General features: G+C 43.7%; 1 protein-coding gene across 1 annotated transcript in view; it reads left to right on the top strand.

The window, feature by feature from the left end:
• The first annotated feature begins 2,648 nt into the window (after positions 1–2,648).
• Positions 2,649–22,613, top strand: part of MYO1H (myosin IH) — a 40,806-nt gene continuing 20,841 nt past the window's right edge. The window contains exons 1-14 of the mRNA XM_069557021.1: positions 2,649–2,804; positions 3,581–3,696; positions 5,585–5,783; positions 7,721–7,801; positions 10,239–10,418; positions 11,493–11,591; positions 12,529–12,642; positions 12,991–13,062; positions 14,097–14,216; positions 15,508–15,575; positions 15,924–16,029; positions 16,331–16,411; positions 17,579–17,670; positions 22,012–22,106. Coding sequence (XP_069413122.1) covers positions 2,679–2,804; positions 3,581–3,696; positions 5,585–5,783; positions 7,721–7,801; positions 10,239–10,418; positions 11,493–11,591; positions 12,529–12,642; positions 12,991–13,062; positions 14,097–14,216; positions 15,508–15,575; positions 15,924–16,029; positions 16,331–16,411; positions 17,579–17,670; positions 22,012–22,106 — 1,549 coding nt within the window. The 5' untranslated portion in view covers positions 2,649–2,678. The remainder of the gene's footprint in view (positions 2,805–3,580; positions 3,697–5,584; positions 5,784–7,720; positions 7,802–10,238; positions 10,419–11,492; positions 11,592–12,528; positions 12,643–12,990; positions 13,063–14,096; positions 14,217–15,507; positions 15,576–15,923; positions 16,030–16,330; positions 16,412–17,578; positions 17,671–22,011; positions 22,107–22,613) is intronic.

Genomic DNA, 22,613 nt, shown 5'->3' with positions numbered 1-22,613 from the left:
TCCACAGGCAGAGATTGGACTGCTGTAATATTTGTGGGTGCAGCTCTAGAGATTACTTCAGACTCCAGTGAAGAATGAAGAGTGTGCATGCTCAGACGTGTCCGACTCTTTGTGACCCCATGGACTGTAGCCCGCCAGGCTCCTCTGTCCATGGGATTCTCCAGGCAAGAATCCTGGAGTGGGTTGCCATTTCCTCCTTCAGGGGATCTTCAGACTCCAGCCCACTCCCAGTTTCATATGGTGCTTGTTGACTACTCACCAGCAGATTTCTGTTTTGCTTTGTTACGATCTTGTTTCTAACAATCTAATTATTAATAATCATGGGGATGGAAGCAAGAACTCACAGAGCTGATATTGTCTCTGGCACTGTTCCAAGAGCTTTCCATGGTCCTGTTCAAACCAATAATCCTATGAAGTAGCTACACTTATGATTCCATTTTTACAGACAGGAAACAGACAGGGGCTTGGAAAGCTTAAGACTTTCCCAAGATTATACCACGCGAGATGAGATTTGAACAGAGATGAGATTTGAACCTGACAGACTCGTGTTCCAAAGTCTTTGCATCTTTCATCACTATGCTATACTTATAAAACATAAGTCTCTTATAAGACAGAAGGGGACGACAGAGGATGAGATGGTTGGATGGCATCACCGACTCGATGGACATAAGTTTGAGCAAGCTCCGGGAGTTGGTGTGCTGGAGTCCATGGGATCGTAAAAGAGTTGAACACGACTGAGCGACTAACCTGAACTGATACATCTCTTAATCTGAACAACTGAACTGATAAGTCTCTTAATCATCTTTTTTTTTTTTTTGGTCAAGCTGAAACCCTTGAATTTCTGTATTACCTTTCATCCTTCTATACTTATCACTATGCCTCGGTTATAAAAAAATTTTTTTAATGGGAATATTTGTAATCTACTAGAATGTGGGTCTCTTAGCCATGTCTGACTCTCTGTGGCCCCATGGACTGTAGCCCACTGTCCATGGGATTTCCCAGGCAAGAATATTGGAGCAGGTTATCATTTCCTACTCCAGGGGTCCTCTCAAAATTATTTGATCTAAATGCATAATTTTTATCCTTTGATTACTCCTTATTATCAAGATTACTCCTCCTTCTAGCTTCATTTGGCTAGTGTAGGGAGACACCTGGTGGTGATCCAGTTTTTTAAAACGTCTCATTATGGAAAATTTCACACACACACACTGGCATGCTGCAGGCCGTGCAACTGGACAACGACAGAAACAGAACAGATTAATAAATCCCTTCTATACCCATCACCCAGCTTCAACAGTTATGAGTATTCTGCCGTTCTGTTACCATCTTCACCTCCATCCACTGGCGATCCTCCACTCCCCATCTGATTATTTTCATGGTTCTTTTCAAAACAGAATTTACATGTATCAAAATGCACGACACTGTAGCCATTCATCTTGACAAATAGATACACCCGTGTAACTCATAGCTGCCCCACGTCAGGGAATGTTTCTATCACTCCAGAAATGTCCTCGGCCAGGCAATCCCCCATAACCAGGCAACAGTTGTGACTTTCACTGTAGATTAGTTTTGCTTGTCCTAGAATGTCATATAAATGGAATCATACAGCATGCAGGCTTTTGTGTCCGAGGTCTTTCGCTCGGCATAATGTCTGTGTCATTGGGCACACCTGTCGTTTCTCTTTCACTGCTTACCCATTCTATTGTATAGATGTTCCACTTCTGTTCTCTGGTTGATAGGAACTTGGATTGTTTCCAGTTTGGGGCCATCATGAATAAACTCGATGTAAACCTTCACGTTCCAGTCTTTTTGTGGACCTATGTCTACATTCCCCTTGTGTAAATACTTCGGAATGGAATTGCTGCATCAAAGGGTAGAGGCTTGGTTAACTTCATTAGAAACTGCCAGACCTTTCCCCAGTGATTCGTCCGGTTGATCTTCCTGCCAGCAATGTATGAAAGTTCCATCGTTTTACATCCTTGAGAATATTCAATGTTGTCTTTTTCATTTGAACTCTTCTGGTGGCACCTCATTGTGATTCTAAGGGTACATTTCTCCGATGACTAAAGATGTTGAGGACTTTACTATGTGCTTATTGGCCATCTGTCTATCTTCATTTGTGAAGCATCCATTCGAGTCTTTTGCCCAGTTTCTGTTAGGTCTGAGTTTTGTTTTGTTTTGTTTTTCTTTTAACCAAGCTGGGTATTTTATTTTAGATACAAGTTCTTTGCAGGTATATAACTAAACTCATGAACATTTTTTTGCCAGCTTGTGGCTGGCTGATTTATTTCTTAACAGTGTCTTCTGATGAGAAGGTTTATGTTTGATGAAGTCTAATGGGCATGATAATAGCACGTCATAGGGTGGGAATGAGGATCAATAGAGATAATACATGTCAAACGGTTAGTGTCATGCTGAAGCAGTGAATGCTGAGTCCCTGGCAGCAGCTGCTGGTGCTAGTTACTGCTTTTACTATCATTACTTGTATCCCTAACCAGATCATAAATGCTTAATGAAGAAAGCATAATGTAATCTCTGCTCTCAGCTATCCCCAGGGTCTGGGATCTTGCTATTTCCATACTAGACATACGATAAAAATGACATGATAAGTGAGTTGCTGAGGAAGGTTGTGTTTTCCGTAGAAAGAAGAAGTGAGACGCAAGCGCATCCGTCTGCACATGGAAGGCGCGCTGACCGCCCGGGACAAGGTTGGGGTGCAGGATTTTGTGCTGCTGGACGCATACACCAGTGAATCTGCTTTTCTGGACAACCTCCGCAAGCGTTTCAGCGAGAACCTCATCTATGTAGCGTAACTCATTTCTCAGCTGTTTTTCCTAGAGTGGTGGTTCCCTTCTGGTCCTTGGCCTTAAAAAAATTTTTTTTAATGTATTTAATTTGTTTAGCTGCACTGGATATTAGTTACGGCCTGTAGGATCTAGTTCCCTGACCAGGGATAAAACCCGGGCCCCCTGCATGGGGAGGGCGGAGTTGTAGCCGCCGGACCACCAGAGAAGTCCCCCGGTCTCTAGTCTTGAGGGCTGCGAACAGTATCACTCTGGGCTGACCATCAGAGGGGGCGTGCCCAGGAACCACTGGCAGGCGCACTGTGATCCTCTGTATTAAGGCCTTTGCGGCTGCCAGTGCTGGAGATCCAGCTGAAATCAGCCTAAGCCCCGAGAGAGAATCTGTCGACCTATGTAACTTCAGGGTCCAGAAGCAGATCTCTAGGGCCTAGGATGATGTCTTGAGGACTCTTTCCCATACCTTTGCTTTCTTTTGCGTCGGTTTCCTTCAGCATCAGCCTCTCTGTATGGTGGCAAGGCGGCTGCCAGCAGAACCAGGCCTTTCTTAACACACTAAGCGGGGCAGTCTTGATCACTCGGTTGTTTGTCTGCCCGTGCCAGCTAGGTTCCATGACAGTGGAGACATCCCCGCCCCCTACACACACACAACCTGACCTATTTATTGTGTTGTATCCCAGTACTGAAGGGGCACATGGGGATCATAGCACATGCTGGTCTTTTGCCAGAGCCATTTGCACCCTGGAATGCCTCACTAGTGCTTTGGTCTGTTCCTCTAGACATATATTGGGACCCTCCTTGTGTCTGTGAACCCATACCAAGAGCTGGGAATCTATACTCTGAGCCAGATGGAACTTTATCAAGGGGTCAACTTCTTTGAACTGCCACCACATGTGTAAGTAGCACCCATGGAATCAGAAATAGAAGTATTTTTCCCTTTCTGCCTCTCTTCCCCCCCGCCCTTCATCACCTATGTTCATCATATTACCCACCCACCTACCCATCTATCCACCCATCCATCATCCACCTCATTCATCCATCCATCCATCCATCCACGATCCACCCATCCACTTGTCTACTCATCCATCCATCCACCCACACACTCACCCACATACCCACCCATGTATCCATCATCCATCCACTAATCTATGCATCCAGCCATCTACCCATCCATCCATCTTCCACCCCATTCATCCATCCATCTACCAGTCCTATTCATCCGCTTGTCTACTCATCCATCCATTCACCCACACACCCATCTGTCATCCACTCCATTCATCCATCCAGCTATGTATCTACCCACCTACCCACCTACCCATCCATCCATCCACCCATCCATCCATCCATTCATATACCCAGCCATCTACATTCTTGATGCATGCTCATTAGGTTCTGTACCTCACTTAAATTACTCCCTTATTCTGAAATAAATTCAACACAATAGGAAACATCCGCAGATCATTATCAAATCTCATTTTAACTGTGATGAAAAGTAGAATCTTTGTATCACAGCTGTAGCTAGTTACCTTCTCTGGGAAGTGGACTGCTATAGTGCCACCTACTGGTGCTTGAATATCATGGCAGCTGAGAAGAATGCCGGTGACTAGGAATTTACCAAGACTGGCGATCCGTTAAGAAAAGCAATATTCTGCCTGATCTGTATCTGACTCTCGGGCTTTGCTGAATTTCCCTCTTCTCCTCTTTGGTTGACTTTTGGGCTATTATTTAGGGTCTTGCTTCCTTTTTCTTGGTGATTCACCCCCTCCCAAGGCATTTATAAATCTTTCTGCCTCACCACCACCAGCGATTACAGAAATACTCAGCTTTCAAACAGCCACATCCTAAGAGTAAACCCCCGGAAACCTTCATGCTTCAGTTTCTGATCTTGTATATAAAGCCTCTATAATAGTGCCCTAAACTTCTGTTTTTAAAACAGAAATTTTTAATATTTTTTTGTTTCCTATCTCTATATATTTAGTATTTTAGTTTTTGAAGGAAAAAAATGAGCTCTTTTATCTGTTGCATTATTTCATATTTAGACAAGATATTACTTCCACCTACATTTAATAGAACATCTCTTGGGGATGTAATTTAGTACATAGATTATTCTTAGAAGAAATGTTGATTGATTATTTTTAATTTGTAAATTCTGAAAAAATTTTTTATTCCTGCCCCAAGTCTTTAACTACTATTAGAGTTTGGGGACTTCCCTGGTGGCTCAGACAGTAAAGAATCCACCTTCAATGCAGGAGACCCAGATTCCATCCCTGGGTCGGGAAGATCCCCCTGGAGAAGGGAATGGGAACCCACTCCAGTGTTCTTGCCTGGAGAATCCCATGGACAGAGGAGCCTGGCGGGCTACAGTCCACGGGGTTGCACAGAGTCAGCAGGACTGAGTGACTAATACTCATTAGAGGTTTGCTACCTAGTGGGTAATGGTGAAGGTTTGCTAGCTTTCTGAGCTAAGTGCCTGGTGCCACAGTCTGGATGTGGCTTCTGAGAGTCCGGGTAGTTTGCCCTTCTGCTCTGATGGGCATCAGAGCCAAGGGAAATAGTGTTATAGTCACTTCCACTCCTTAAAAAAAAAAAATTGTTTGCCTGGTCTTTATTGCAGACATGGGAGCTTTAGTTGCAGCCTGTGAACTGTTAGTTGCGGCATGTGGGATCTAGTTCCCTGGCCAGGGATCAAACCCGGGCCCCCTGCATTGGGAGCTCAGAGTCTTAGCCACTGGACCACTAGGGAAGGCTCTACTCCTTCCGTTTCTGTCTCACTCCTTCTCCAGCTATGCCATAGCTGACAACGCTTACCGCATGATGTGCTCTGAGCTAAATAACCACTTCATCCTTATTTCTGGAGAGAGCGGGGCAGGGAAAACAGAGGCCTCCAAGAAGATCCTCCAGTATTTTGCAGTGACCTGCCCGATGACCGAGTCACTGCAGGTAGCCCGTGACAGACTGCTGTTCTCCAACCCAGTACTGGAGGTAAGTGATCTTTAAGGACCTAGAAAGGGGGGTTCCAAGGAGTCACTAAGTAAGAAGGGCTGCTGCTTGGGTGGGTCGGTCAAAATGGGCAGGTCTGGGGGTTAAGAAGAGAACAGATCACATGGGTAGTAAAATCAGTGGAGTTAAGAAAAGAACAGATCACATGGGTAGTATAATCAGTCCCTTACATACGAATGAACTGCATTCTGATAGAGTGTTCTAAAGTCCCGTTTGTTTATAAGTCCAACAAAGTTAGCCTAGGTACCCAACTAACACAATCAGCTATACAGTACTGTGCTGTAATAGGCTTATAATGCTTTTCACACAAATAATACATACATAAACATTTTTAGCCTTATAGTACAGTACCTTGAAAAGGACAGTAGTGCAGCAGCTGGCATCCAGGGGCTGGCATCGAGTGAACAGGCAGGAGGAGTTCCTGACTGGTTGGGGGAGAGGAGGTGGGACATGGTAGACCTGAAGGATCAGCAGCAGCAGGAGGTGGAGGGCAGCCTGTACATGAGACACGCACTAAGTTACGCGACTGGACACGCAAACGCGTGTTTGTATCTTTGAAAGCTCACACCTCGAAGCTTCGTACACAGGGGACTTACTATACTATTAGTATATAGTTAATTGTGTTAGTTGGGTCCCTAGACTAACTTCGTTGGGCTTACAAACATGCTTTTGGAACAGAACTTATTCATGCGTAGGGAACAGGTTCTGTATCGTGGTGAAGGGTGTGACCTTGAAGTCCAGCAGGCATGGAGACTAAGCCCAGGGTGATCACGTACCAGCGAGCTTCTGCATATCATTCATATGCTGGAGCCAGTTCCCCATCTGGAAAGTGGGCCTACTCATAGTACCTGCCTCTTAGGAGGTTTTGAGGATTAAACAAGATGAATGCCAAAGGGAAAAAAAATGTGATTTGTAGCTCAGTTGGTAAAGAATCTGCCTGCAGTGCAGGAGACCCAGGTTCGATCCCTGGGTTGGGAAGATGCAATGGAGAAGGAAATGGCACCCACTTAGTATTGTTGCCTAGAGAATCCCATGGACAGAGGAGCCTGGCAGGCTATAGTCCATGGGGTCGCAAGAGTCAGACACGACTTAGTGGCTAAACCACCATGCATAAAAAGCACACAGCAGAGTTAGTAAGCACTAAAACAATACGCTATTATTCATTAATATTTTTATTAATTAAAATCATCCTGATTATTGTTTTTACTACTGTAATTCTCTGACTTGTTGGATGATTTTGAATATGTTATTTTCTCCTGTGTTTTTGTTGCTCTTTGTGTAAAAGGCATTTATGGTTGAAGGGATTTTCCCAGTAGACCTTTGAGCTGAACAATGTACATCTATACTATAGGAAGATGTCTGCTGACGGGGGCCAGCAGGGATGCCTTCTGTAACAGCCAGAGCCTAGGGTCCTATCTAGCTCTCCTTGCATGCGTGCCAAGTCACTACAGTTGCTATAGTTGTGTCCGACTCTTTGCAACCCACCAGTCTCCTCTGTCCGTGGGATTCTCCAGGCAAGAATACTGGAGTGGGTTGCCATGCCCTCCTCCAAAGGGTCTTCCAGACTCAGGGACCGAACCTGCATCTCCTGCCACTCCTGCATTGCAGGCAGATTCTTTACCACTGAGCCACTAGGGAAGCCCCAACTTCTCCTTAGGCCGTTTCTAATCTATTCCTAGAATGGATTCTAGAAAGAAGATATTTTCCCCTTCTTTTCTCTGTGTCAAACCCCAATATTTCTCATCAAATGCTCTGTAAATAGTGATTTCTTCTTAGCAGATAAAGTGGCTTCCATTCCTGGCTCCCCCTTCTCTCCTCCAATGAGCTTGTCATTCAGGGTCAGGAATTCTATGAACAGGAGAGCTTCAGTGTCAGCAAAAGACAGATGGGTTCAGCGTCCTCTCCCTTTGTGTTCCAAGGCTTTTGGAAATGCCAAAACACTCCGGAATGACAACTCCAGCAGATTTGGAAAATACATGGACATACAATTCGACTTTAAGGTACATTGATGTTCCTATTACGGCTTCCTGGGGACCCCTTAACTTTGAGAGCAACAGAAAGTCAACTCAAGGCCCCTTAAGAAAGGGAGGGTTTTCTTCTTGGCTCGAATATTTGAAAAATTTAGGGTTAGCAATAGTTTTAGGAAATGCCAATAAAGACCCTGATGACATATCATATTAGTATGTGGGCAAAAATGAAGAAGCCTGGTGATACCAGGTGTTGGCAAAGATGTAGATCATGAGGAATTCCAACACACAGCTGGTGGAAGGGGTGTACGTTGGGCAAACCCATTTGGAAAACAGTGTATCATCTTGGGGTGCTGAAATCACATAATCTAAGGTGGAGCCATTCCACTCCTGGAAATATTCCTACAGATGGCTAAGCATGGCCTCAACAGCACTGCTCATGAAGGTGAAGGGGCTGGAAAGAACCACATATCTGGCTAGGACTGAATGCCCATCAACAGGAGAAGGGCCCAATTGTGGGGTGCTCACACGATGAGACATTTTATGGCAGCGAGAGCATGTGAATGCCAGCGGCATGCAACCTAGACAGGTCATGAGAATGTACTAGATGTCAGTGAGATGCCATTTCTTACAAAGCTTGAGAAGATTCCAGAGTACACACTCTATTGCTTAGGCATACATGATTATATGACGTGAGCTGGCAAACTTCCATGGATAGGGTCTTGGGCTTTGTGGACCATACAGCCTCTGTCCCAGCGACTCAGCTCCACTGTTGTAGTATGGAAGGAGCCAGAGAAGAAACATAACAAACTGTACACAGAGTTTAAATGGGGGTTCATGCAGTGCTCTTGCCTGGAGAATCCCAGGGACGGGGGAGCCTGGTGGGCTGCCGTCTATGGGGTCACACAGAGTCGGACACGACTGAAGTGGCTTAGCAGCAGCATGCAAGTAGGAGGGGTAGGCAGCGTTCTCAGGGACATGTAATTCCAAGTGACACCTTAGACTAGAGGACAGTAGCTGGCTGAGCGTTTAGGATAGTGATGAAGACAGACAGATTAAGGATTTCCCAGAGGCTGGAACATGAGTTTCTGGTCATGCATGCACAGACTGAGAAAATTTTAATAGCATACATATTTTTAAGCTTTTTTAAGAATCCAACACTAAAAAGGACACAGCTCATGGCCACAGCTCAATAAATTTTTCCATTTGAATCTACCTGTGTAACCACCACTCATCTCAAGATATTAACATTTCCAATGCCTCGAAATTTCTCCTACCCATCTCTGACAAATATCTGCCCCCCGCTTCCCAAAAGTTATCACTGTTTTGGCACTATAATCACAGACTCATTTTGCTGGTTCTTGAGCTTCAGAAAAAATGGAATTATATAGTTGTTCTATTTCATGTTTGGCCTCTCTGAATCAGCGTGTCTTGTAAGATTCAACTGTGTTGCTGTGTGGAGTTGTTCATTTTTTGATTGCTCAACGTTTATCACCATTTACCTGTTCTCTGTGATGGACATTTGGGCTGTTTCCAGTCTGGGGCTAGCTATTGCAAGCAGTGCTCTGAACATTCTAGTACCTCTTTTAGGAGATGTAAGCACTCATTTATGCCGGCTGTATACCCAGAAGTTGCCCTGCTGGATTCTTACCAGCGATGTTATAACTGAGTTCCAGTTTCTCCACGCCCTTGCCAACATTTGGTATTGTCAGTCCTTTAAATCTTAGGCATTCTGGTGGCATATAGTGGTTTCTCTGGTGGGCTGCCGTCTACGGGGTCGCACAGAGTCGGACACGACTGAAGTGACTTATCAGCTGCAGCAGCAGTTTTAATGAAGTTTTGCTCATTGGTCCCTTAAAGTCCCTCTTGTATATTAAAGTCTTTTGCTCATTTTTAATTGGGTAATTTTTTCTCATTGATTGGCAAGTGTTCAATATATGTCATGGAATACAAATCTTCATTGAATATATTATTTAAAACAATAATTAAGACAATAATAATTAGTATTGGCATAAGAATATATTGACATTAAGAGGCTGATGGCCCAGAACAGAGGCTGGAAGTAGCCCAGCTCTCCTTACCTATAAGGTCACCAGACTTATGACCAAAGCACCACTGAGATTCAGTATCGATAAAATTGTCTTTCCAATAAATGGTGGTCAACTGGAAATCCATATGGATAAAGAGAACTTTGGCCTCTGTTTCACTTCATATACAAAAATTAAATCATGATGTATCATAGTCCTAAACATGGATGGTAAAACAATTGATTCTAAATGAAAACAGAAAATATCTTCATCACCTTGGCGGCGGGGGGGGGGGGTTTAGGAATGGAACCCAGAAAAGGTGAATCTTAGAAGATGGATAGATCAAGCTGATTCAGACTCAAAATTTCAGTTCATCAGAAGACACTAGTAAGAGAGTAGCCTTGATTATTGTCTTGGCTGGATTTTTTTGTTCTCTTTTGAAGGGCATTCCTGTAGGCGGGCATATCATCAGTTACCTGATAGAAAAGTCTCGAGTTGTCTATCAGAATCAGGGCGAGCGGAATTTCCATATCTTCTACCAGCTGCTAGAGGGTGGAGAAGAGGAGCTCCTTGCTTACCTGGGACTGGAGCGAGACCCCCAGCTGTATAAATACCTCTCACAGGTTAGAAGGACCATAACCTGTCTCTGGTGCCCCTTTGGCGGTAGGGTGGGGCGGGGGCGGTGTTAGTTCTGTGGGATGTTCAGTAACTTTCTCATGACCGCGTTACCGGATCCTGATGCCACAGTGCTTTGGAAATGGCTCAGGCATTTCACCAGTACTATTTTGATTGATTCCACGATCTTCTGTGACTTTGGCAACCTTGGTGCCCGTGCTTTGCAGTATATTGGCACTGTTTCTAAACCTCTAGGTGTTCTTTAAAGTCTGACTTAAACTAGCCCTGTCCTTGAAGGGGAGGGAGTCCATGGTGCTGGTTGTGTGGGAGGGATATTTGGGAAGTTGCAGATTTAACATTCCAGTTCACTGGTGAATATTTTCATGGTATGACACCTTTGTTTTTGCCGTGCAACAAGGAACTCTTTTAAAATGATGAATCTTCAGGTAATCGGGAAAAATCTGTACTACAAAAGCAAAATAATAGTAAAAAAAAAAACCAAACCCTCATGTAGAAGATTTTCCCTTTAAATTGTGACGCTGGTAGTCTGTTACTTATTTAAAAGAAAACTTCTGGACTTAGTGGGAAAAGTCTTATCACACCTCCTGTATCATCTGTATTTCTCTAGATACAAACTTTCATTTCCTTCAGGGAAGCTCTCCTTCTATCTAATCCTGCCTTGAAGTTTTTGATGCTGGTTCCTAAGTGTATCAAGATTGTTTTCTTGAGTTTAAACACTGTCATTTATGGTATGTTTTGGTAGATATCTATTGAGATAAATGTCTTCAATTTGTTCAGCAAAAATAGCAAGAAAGCCTACTTTAAAAACCATACACACAAAAAGATATACCACTGATATGTATCTTTGAAAATTTTCGCAGAACAGATTTTTTTAAACAAAATCCCAAATTTGAAAAAGCTGCAGTTGGCAAATCATCAGGTGCTAGACAAGTAGAATAAAACCTATTTTTTCACAGCTCAGAACATTATAGAACTAGCTTTTTAATGCTCGCAGAGAAAAATTTTGACACCTAACTGTCCTCATGAAAATGCTGTTAAGCGGCCCAATGCTGTGTCAACAGGGTCGCTGTGCCAAAGAGTCGTCTGTTAATGACAAGAATGACTGGAAAACTGTTTCCAATGCCTTTTCTGTCATCGATTTTACCAAAGATGACCTTGAGGTATGAGCCCCTCGAGGGTGGAGCTCCCTGTGGTCAGGCTTGGGGTTGAGGAAACCATCCTGGTTTCTTGGTGATGACACAGAGTTGCCAGAGTGAGCAAATGAAGATACAGGATACCTAGGTGCATTGAATTTCAGATAAACACTGGCTAGGTTTTTAGTAGAAGTATGTCCCAACATTGCGTGGGACAAGCTTCATGCTAAAAAAAATTAAGACATTACTTACTAACACAACATTGTAAAGCATCTTTACTCCAATAAATTTTTTTTAACTAAAAAGAATTAAACATTAGGCATTGCTTATTTGAAATTCAAATGTTAGCTGGGCATTCTGCATTTTATCCAGCAGCCCCATATTTCCCCAGTGTTGGGTGCCAGCAGGAAGTCATGTTTTTTCTTCCTCTCAAACCCAGTCTCAAATATTTAATCCCCTAGCATGCTAGGAATAGCATTTATTTATGCTTTTATATTGGAACAAGTTGGACCAAATGGTAGGATTTATAAATATTTTGTGTTTACATCTTTTGTCTTTTTGGCGGGGGTGAGGAAGATTGTGAAACTGTTGCCCTTTCAAGGACCAGAATACAATTTAAGAAAAATTTACGTGTGTATGTGTGTATCCGGGGCCATGGCATTTGAACACTGGATGGCTTATTGGCAGGGGACAAAGGGAGATACCAGAGTAGTGGTGTTCCGTGCTGGACATAAGTGAGGGAGCATCCTGCCCTCCACTGAAGTTCCTTCCCTCTTCCCTTAATATCAGAAGTGGCTAAGAGCCCACAGGGCCAATTTCTGGGGAAGGATCTGTGATCTCCAGTCTGGAATTAGGGGTGCAGTGGGGGGCAGGTCTCCCCCAGGTACCACTTCTGATGACGTTTATCAATCAGGCGGCCGCCGTCTTCTCTCCCTGCCCTCCTCACCACTTCCCACGTTCCTAGAATCTCTTTGGAATTATTGCCAGTGTCCTGCACCTGGGGAACATTTGTTTTGAAGAGAACCAGCAAGGCTGTGCCTCTGTACCAGACACTCACGAGATCAAATGGATCGCCAAGGTGATGGTCCACTTTGGGAGAGTGAGGGTGGCGGGCAGGAGAGGCCCCAGACCCTGTCAGAGATGGAGGGGCGGGGGAGGAGAGCAAGACAGCCAGGTGCCCATGTCCCAGGTGGCTACCATCTCGTTCTCCCACTTGACACTGGTTAGGAGGTGGGCAAGGGAGCGAGTAAAAGCCAGTTGGTTGAAAGACCACACGTGGGCTGTGCTTTGCACAGATATGGTCTGTGTTGCACCAGAACACGATTAGCAGGTGGGAAAGATGAACCTGAGCCTGGAGACACCACCGACTTTTTACTAGGGAGTCAAGTTGGGTTGCTGAATGGCATTTTGTTTTCCATTTATTCAGCTCCTAGGGGTCGACCCATGGGTCCTTCTGGAAGCGCTCACCCACAGAAAGATTGAAGCCAAAACAGAGGAGGTAAAAATGGTTCTGGGGGGGAATGTGCCCACCTTCCCCGCTGCTGCTGCCAGTAGGGTGGTGGCCCCAGGAGAGGCCAGACTCCTGAATCCTGCCTACCAGGTCCTGTGTGGTCCAGCTTCTGTCTGCATCTCCGGCCTTCACCTCCCCCATCCCTTGACCTCCCACCCTCATGAGCTCTTGGTGCTTCGTGCTTGCCCCGCCTTCCCTCCATGGGGTCTTTGCATATACTCTTCTCTCTGCTGCAACACCCTTCCGTGTGCTTCACCTAGTTAAATCCTTCCCAGACTTCAGTTCCCAGGGATCACTTCCTCAGAGACCCTCCCCTGCTCATCCCTTCCTTGCCCTAAAGCGCCATGTGCATCTCCGTATAGCGCTTGTCACTTTCAGCTTCAGAACTCTGCGATGCTTCTTGGTGTGACTTGTTAGATGTTGTGCTGTGCTCAGCCACTCAGTCGTGTCCGACTCTTTGTGACCCCATGGCCTGTAGCCCGCCGGGCTCCCCTGTGCATGGGATTCTCCGGGCAAGAGTACTGGAGTGGGCTGCCGTGCCCTCCTCCAGGGGATCTTCCCAACCCGGGGGCCGAACCTGCGTCTCTTGTGTCTACAGCACTGGCTGGCAGGTTCTTTACCAGTAGTGTCACCTGGGAAGCCCTGGCTTGTTGAATGCCCTCTGCCAAATATGAGCCCACAGAGGCTGAAACTGTGTGTCTTGGTTGAGGCTGTATCTCAGCACAGTGCCTGGCACTCAAGGAACAGCACAGGCAGGAGGTTCTTCCCCCATCAAGTATCCTTCTCTAGTCATCTTTATTTATTTATTTGGCTGTGCCAGGTCTTCACTGCAGCATGTGGGGTCTAGTTCCCTGACGAGGGATCGAACCTGGGTCCCCTGCATTGGGAGCACAGTCTTAGCCCCTGGACCGTCAGGGAAGACCACCCCTCTCCCCCAGTCATCTTTAAAGCCTGGGTTGAAAACTCTGGGGGCTTTAAAAATTTTTTAACCTCTGTAATGATGTACATGTTGTTCTTCCCAGGTGATATGCCCATTGACATTAGATCTCTCTGCCTATGCTAGAGATGCAATGGCAAAGGCTGTTTATGGGCGAACATTTACTTGGCTGGTCAACAAAATCAATTCCTCCTTAGTGAACAAGGTTGGTCCACGCATATTGTGTGCCTTGTGCTCTTTAACATGGCCATGTTTTATAACCAACACCTTTAAAGAATTTGTGAGAATTGAACATAAGCTCCTGGTGGGCAGAGATACTGTCTTTTCATGCCTACATTCCCAGTCTCTAGCACACAGTAGGCTCACGAAAGTCCACTGACAAATGATCTTGTCAGGGTGTACCCAAGTCTGGGATGCACAGCATTTGAAGTGTACACAGAACCTTTTCATTTTAACAGTAGTATATTTTAACGTGTATAAGAAAAAAAAAAGACAGGTCCTTTGAACTCACCCTAAGGACATATTTCCTTTTTAAGCAGAATTATTTAAATTAAAAAGGGAAGGGTGGGATGATTCGGGAGAATGGCATTGAAACATTTATAATATCATATATGAAACGAATCACCAGTCCAGGTTCGATGCATGATACAGGATGCTTGGGGCTGGTGTACTGGGATGACCCAGAGGGATGGTACAGGGAGGGAGGAGGGAGGGGGGTTCAGGATAGGGAACACGTGTATGGTGTTCCCAACATGGTGGATTCATGTTGATGTATGGCAAAACCAATACAATATTGTAAAGTAATTAGCCTCCAATTAAAATAAATAAATTTATATTAAAAAATAAATAAACGTTTAAAAAATTAAAAAGGGGGCTGATGCAAAGCTGGAAGTTGAGGCAATGATATAAGGGCAACGGGGGTGCATGGATGCGGTGAGACTCATGGAGGAAATGTGCAAAGGATGGATTTGGATACATTGACTCAGTGCATCATACAGAATGCTACATAGTGTCCCTTAAGAACAGTCATATTCTTTTAAAATCTAGCCATCCTTGCCTGACAGCACTTGGCCCTCTGTTGAAAATGATCCAATGATGCTCTCTCTCCTGGGTGAACATATCTTCCTGCTGTCAATAGCTCCCTTCTTTCCTCATTCCCTCCCTCCCTCTCTCCATCTCTCTTTTTCTTTCCCTTCCTCTCCTCTTCCTCTTTCTATCTCGCTCTGTTTTTGGACTGAATGTGGGCTTAGGGGGCTGAGGAGGGCTGAAGCAAGGAAGTGACTCAGAAGGGGAAGGTCAGTCTCTCTGCTCTGATGATGAATATAAAGCAGGGATGGGACCTAGGGAGGCTGCAGGCTGGAGGAGGCAGGCTGGGAAAATTATCTCCACCCTGTTTCTTCTGAAAGCCACATCCCAGATTCAGGGGCAGTTGCCAGATATTGAGTGTTACAAAGTAAATAACCTCAATGATTAATGGTGTGTGTTACTTTGACTAGGACTTTCCTGGGAAAACTGTGATTGGATTGCTGGATATCTATGGGTTTGAAGTCTTTGACAAGAATGGGTGAGTTTGTTTGATTTCATTGTGATCCATTGGTTCTTCCTTTTCCTTTAAGGTCTGAGTCTGGTTTATGACATTTCTGATGTTATTGAAACTCATTTTCCTGTTCCTAGAAATTCTCCAGGTTTGCATAGCCCCTGCCTCATAAACTTTTCCAGAACCAGAATAACCATTAAAAATGCAAATGTCTTTTACTTTGACTCTTCTTATCAGTTTATTAAATTATTTGTTTAATAAGGACTTCAATTTTCTGTATGGAAAAAGCATCCTTAAAAATAAGTAAATATAATTTTTTTGAAAAACTTGGTCTACTCACGTAGCTTTAGTTACTTAAATCTTTTGCACCTCCAGTTTTGAACAGTTCTGTATAAATTACTGCAATGAGAAACTCCAGCAACTATTAATTGAGAGAACCCTAAAAGCGGAACAGGCAGAATATGAAATGGAAGGTATAGAGGTAAATGTTTCAATGTTTTCTCCTCATTTGATTTCTTAACCAAGCAAAAGACATTTCCGTGAGAAATATCATTTCATTGGAGGTTTTTCCTGATGAATACTGAGAATTATTTTTTCCACTCCTTCTCTGATTGTTTCCTGGGAAATTATTTTGATATTCAGCAAGTATTCTTTTTGAAATGTTAGAGATAAAAAAAATCAGATTTGGAAAAGAAAAGTTGGACAATCAATTTAAAAGAAATATATCTGATGCTCAATTTTAATCCTTCCTGGAGAATTCTTTTTCCTCATTGTCATTTTAGTGGGAACCAATTCAATATTTCAACAACAAGATCATCTGTGATTTGGTAGAAGAGAGACACAAAGGAATCATTTCCATTCTGGTGAGAAAATTAACATTCCATGGTATCCTCAATACTCAGAAGATCTTTTCTCCAGGCTTACAAAGAGTTAAGAGTGAAATCCACTGTATTATTGAAGGATGCAAGTTGAACTCTTTTGCTGAATTTTCACTCCAAGTTTTAGACTGAGCTTTCCCCTCTTATTCAAATTCATCTATGGTTTGCCATAGATGGATTCAGAGAGCATAGAAATGTTGCTTTGTAAGAATTGTCTCACCAAGCTGAACCCAGTTTTCTTGTTGTTTTAATAAAAGCTACAGGGTTGATTCATTCTAAAAAATATTTTATATTGGACTGTAGCGCTAGTTTCAGTTATACAGAAAGTGATTCAGTTACATATATACATGTATCTATTTTTTTTCAAATTCTTTCCCCATTCAGGTTATTACAGAATACTGAACAGAGTTCCCTGTACTATACAGTAGGTCTTTGTCGGGTATCTGTTTTAAATAATGTAGCGTGTATATGTCAATTTTGATTCATTATTTTTTAAGCTTTATTTCTCAGTCTTGTTACATATTATGGGTCTGCAAGTGGTGGGTGTAGAAGATGTTCTCTGCTGTCTTTCGGCCACAGTACTTGGCATGGAGGATCTTAGTTCCCTGACCAGGGATTGAACCCACTCCCCTGCAGTGGAAGCACAGAGTTCTAGCCGCTGAACCACCATGGAATTCTTTCGGTTCTTTTTTTTTTTTTTTAAGATGATCAATTAAATGTTATCACTGTTGAGGACCCAACATAGAAAGTAAAACAGCTTGTGAACTGGGGAAGGTTAGACTTAACTAGTTTTATGGCTTGCTTTTTCTGAAGGCTTTGCTCCTCATTAAAGAAGGTATGTTGTTGGCCAGCTGGTGTCTCAGTTGGTTGTGGAAGCTGCAAAGTGTCCCTGGGAAGTCTTTGGAAATAGACGTCAGATAGGCGGGAGAGCTGACTTTTCATTGGAGTTTCCAGTCCCTCTGGTTCCATGGTTCCCTAATCAGATTTGATAAGATGATTACCCCTTCTTCCCCCTGGAAATGTTGACCCAGACTTGTGCACAAGATGATATGGTTCAATCCACTACATTTTGCCACAGCTTCTGGGAGCATTTAAACTTGGAATTGATGGAATGTGGTGTTGTGACCGGAAACTTCTGTTTCTGTTTTGAAGGATGAAGAGTGTGTTCGTCCTGGTCCTGCTACAGACTTGAGTTTCCTGGAGAGGTTGGAGGAGAAAGTGGGGAAGCACGCACACTTTGAAACGTAGGTGTCTCACTTGCCAGGCTGTTGCGTGGGGAAGGCTCATGTAGTTGTGCAGTTGACTTCTAGTGTGTGTGTATATGGCTGTCCTCGGTCTTAGTCATGCCATGCAGGGTCTTTAGTGGCAGCATGCAAACTCTTTCGTTATGGCCTGTGGGATCTTGTTCCTGGACCAGGGATTGAGCCTGGATCTCCTCCATCAGAAGCGTGGAGTCTGAGCCCCTGGACCACCAGGGAAGTCCCCTGTATAGTTGACCTTTGAACAATACTGGTTTGAACTGTGCTGATCCACTTATACACGGGTTTTTCTTCTCAATAGTAAATGCTATAGTACTTCGTGACCCCATCCCCTGCTGGTTGAATCCATGGATACAGAAGGCCAGCTACGAGCTACACACAATTTGTTGACTGTGTGGAATCCCTAAGCCCCATGTTGTTCAAGGGTCAACTGTACATCATTTTCTTAGGTATGTGGACAGTTCTCCCCAGTAGTATGAAAGTGAAAGTTGCTCAGTCATGTCTGACTCTTTGTGACCCCATGGACTATACAGTCCATGGAATTCTCCAGGCCAGAACACTGGAGTGGGTATTCTTTCACTTCTCCAGGGGATCTTCCTAACTCAGGGATCAAACCCAGGTCTTCCGCATTGCAGGCAGATTCTTTACCAGCTAAGTCACAAGGGTAGCCCCCTTAGTATAGCTCCCCAATAGTATAGCTACTACTAATTTGGTTTTGGCTGTGCTGTGCAGCATCTTAGTTCCTCAACCAGAGATCAAATCCATGTGCTCTGTATTGGGAGCTCAGAGTCTTGACCACTGGACTAATTCATACATAGAAAGGCCCAGCTACTAATTCATACATAGAAATAGCATGATGATACACCAGCTGCACAACTTTCATTGGCAGGAGTCAAGCTCATGCAAATTCCAAGTAGAACTCTTTTTTTAAGATTTTGTATCTTTATTTATCATCATTTCATTTTGGGCATGTCCACATGCATGAAACAGTAAAAAAAAATTCAGGTGTAAAACACAGGCAGTGATGTGTGTAGATGTGAAGTGTGCAACCTGGTGAATCATTACATGTGTGTGTACCCACATCACCTCCCCACAGATGAAGACACAGAGCATTTAGAGTCCCAGGAAGTCAACTAGAAATGGAATGCACTCTGAGACGAGGAGGAGAGAATTTAAGGGCATGTGCTCTGGAGTCACAGAGACCTGGGTTTGAATCCCAGCTCAGACACTTAATAGACACGTGACTTTAGGCAAGCAGTAAGTACTCCTGAGTCTGAGTTTCCCCTTCTACTGCTGCTGCTGCTAAGTCGCTTCAGTTGTGTCCGACTCTGTGTGACCCCACAGATGGCAGCCCACCAGGCTCCTCCATCCCTGGGGTAATTAATATGCCTGCCATAGAGCATTTGTAAATGACCATGTAAATCACCTAGTGTAATTCCTGGTCATGGCAAACATTCAATATATGGTAGTGACTTTATCAAACCTATAGAATATTGAAAGGATAAGTGAGTGGAATTGGATAAGTATATGAATCAAGATTGGAAAAAGAGGACTTCCCTGGTGGCTCAGTGGGAAGGAATCTGCCTCCCAGTTCAGGAGACACAGGTTTGATCCCTGGTCCGGGAAGATCCCACATGCCTTGCAGCAACGAAGCTCACGCGCCACAACTACTGAGCCTGCGCTTTAGAGCCTGGGAACTGCAATTACTGAAGCCCTGGAGCCCATGCTCCGCAACAAGAGAGTAGTCCCCACTCTCCACAGCTAGAGAAAGGTCTGAGCAGCAACAAAGACCCAGCACAGCCAAGGATAAACAAATAAATTTTTAAGAAAAGATTGGAAAAATTAATTGTAACATCTTTACAGATTGGGATAATATATGGCCAGGAGAACGAACAATCTAAATGCAGGCAGTGATGTAGATAAATCACAAAAATGCGTAATCAAGAGAAATCAGACACACAGGAGCACACACTGTATGGTTCCACTTTCCTAGAGTGCTGCTGCTGCTAAGTCGCTTCAGTCGTGTCCGACTCTGTGCGACCCCAGAGACGGCAGCCCACCAGGCTCCCCCGCCCCTGGGATTCTCAAGGCAAGAGTACTGGAGTGGGTTGCCATTAAACAACCTGTTCTGTTAGATGTCAGACTGTACCTGGAGAGAGCTCAAGGTTGGGGGTTCTCAGGGACCAGAAATGTTCTGTCTTTTGCTCTGGTATTATTTACACAGGAGAATTCGGTTTGCAAAAATTCATTGAGCTGTGCACTTCAGATATGAGTGCTATCAATATACTTGTATATGCCTTTCAAGAACAGTTGTAAAAAACTGTAAATCACCCGAATCTGAAAAACAATGTTTTGTGAATATCTTAGTCTCTCCATGTCATAAAAATGTAAAGTAGTAAAATCTGTTTTGAGTCATCACCAAGAAAAATGAACCTTATTTCACTGTACAAATAAGTGTGTTTGTGTGGCTCATGTACGTTTTTCATCCCTCAGAGCTCGTGAGAAGGAAGGGTCTAATTTTAGTGAGACCTTGGTCTGTGGCCGGAAGAAATAGTTGAAATAGTGCCGGGGTCCAGCCCCGGTGGATTCAGGGTGATTCGAAGGTGGGGGGACGGAGTCGGCGTCTTTGGAAAAATACATATTTAATCACAGATGTAGAGAGATTAGAAATGGATAGTGTAGTAGGAAGATCAGTGGAGAAAAAGAGGCTGAATAACTTGGATTATGTGGAATAGCATCCATGCTCCAGATGGGAATTCAGCCAGAAAAATGGGAGCAAGAAAGAAGCGACATGGGGGAATCAGTCTTTCCGGAAACTGATCCGATTTCTTTATTTTTGGGTTTGCTTATATACCTTTTGTTACACATAGGGATGAATACAGAGTCACACGGGAGTCAGCAGTCCTGACCTTTATCAAAATCAGGTGCTTCACATAAATGTATAGAAAAGGTACATCATCTTCTGGCCATGAGTGAGACCTGCTGACATTTTATGACCCTTTCTTTCTGATAACCAAAAAACTTATTTCTTCTAAGCGTGTTTTTTTTTAAACCAGGCACCGCCCTCCAAATAAAGTTACATTCCTATAGGGTGAGGGTATAGTGAGTTACAGTCAAGAAAGGAATTTATTTAACCCAAGGTTAACATGATTCATCTTAAAGGTTAATACTTATTTCTCCTATATGCTTAAAGGTTAATGCTTATTTCTCCTATATGCTAGTTATATTCATTATAAGGGTAGGGAACATGGAGATTTAGCAGCAAACATCAGCCCAACAACTGAAAATCCTTTCACCAATGCTCCCCTTAAGATCTATTTAGTCTTAAGATATGATAAAGTTACATTTTTACATAGCAAGGACACAGTGATTTATAACAAAGTACAGTGATGTATTACAAAAGAGAAAATCCATTAACTCAAAAAGTCTAGTATTGCTAACATCAAAAACTACTCTATTTCCTTTGCTATATTCCAAATACATTGATTAATATATTCCCAGGTGCCTAAGGATATGGAGGCCTGGTGGCAATCATTGACTCAACAAGAAGAAAAAGCCCTATGCTAATTAAGACTCTCAAAATACTCCAAAACTCTCTGTGCTATTTATGGTTGAGAGGTAGTAAACAATCATGTGGCAGGAGTATGGATAATCCTGTCACACAAGCTAGTCTGTCAGCAGAGAGGTTTGACCTGAGACATCCTTGTCCCACCCAGAGCAGGGAATTAGCAGTAATTATTGACACAACAAATGAAGAACGCTTCACCAATATAATTCCTAACCAACCCACTATACTAATAATTTCTAATTCCCCAAAAGAATTTGCCTTTAGTAAGTCTAAAACATCTCGTGCCTCTCAGGTTGGGAGGCTGTAAACAATCACATGTGGCCGGATGAACCTATACAGGTGGGCTAGATAACCTTCAGAGGAGTCCGTAAGGTGAAACACTCTTATCACACCCAGGAATTTTTATTGCCTTGGAACTGCTTGTTTACTCCTTCTCCGAGAGAAACGGTTATGGGGGAGAGCCCCCCGTAAAGTCAGAGATGTAGGTGAGAGCATAAAACAGACTCTGGTTTTGGGGTTAGATGCTCGGGAACAGAGGGTTTCCTGAGGCTTGATCACGCCTTTGCGTATGCCAAGCCTCCTTCCTCATGACCTTTGCCATGGGCAGAGTTCCTCACGCTGGCTCCCGGCAAAATAGACTCAGTGTTGACCTTCAGCTGATCATCACAATCCTAAACAGCTTTTGCTTTATACGTTGGTGCATTTTGTTGCCGTGAGGTAGGAAGGTTCAGCCCCTGTCTGTTTCTGTCCTGCTATAGCCGGAAGCTGGCAGGTCCAAAGGGCAGAAAGAAGATTGGCTGGATGGAGTTTCGGCTCTTCCACTACGCGGGAGAGGTCACGTACTGCACCAGGGGTGAGTGTCTATGGGGTAAAGGTCATAGGTCACAGCCATGCAGGTGCCCCCGAGTCCACTCTAAACACGCTGCATATCCATCTCAAATGTTCCCTAGCCCCACTGCCATCACGGCATTTCAGAAGTATTTTAGGGACTTCCCTGGTGATCCAGTGGTTAACCATGCCTTAAACGCAAGCATGGTTGGGAGCTAAGATCCCTCATGAATCGCAGCCAAACAACCAAAACGTAAAACAGAAGCAATATAGGAAAAATTTTTAAAAAGAAGCAATATTATAACAAATTCAATAAAGACTTTTAAAATGTTCCACATCAAAAAAAAATTAAGCATTATAAAATGTAGTAATTTTATATATAACTACTTTCCTGAGATGATTCACATAGCCTCTGTTTCACTCACTTAAAGTGTGCAATTGACACGTGTTTAGTGTATTCTCTGTGCACTTGGACACCTGTCACCACATTCTATTTCAGAATCACCCCATCACCCCCAAAAGAACCCCTATG

This window comes from Ovis canadensis, chromosome 17, assembly GCF_042477335.2.
Source record: "Ovis canadensis isolate MfBH-ARS-UI-01 breed Bighorn chromosome 17, ARS-UI_OviCan_v2, whole genome shotgun sequence".
In the NCBI taxonomy this organism is placed as follows: domain Eukaryota; kingdom Metazoa; phylum Chordata; class Mammalia; order Artiodactyla; family Bovidae; genus Ovis; species Ovis canadensis.
This window is presented reverse-complemented; position numbering and strand designations above follow the sequence as displayed.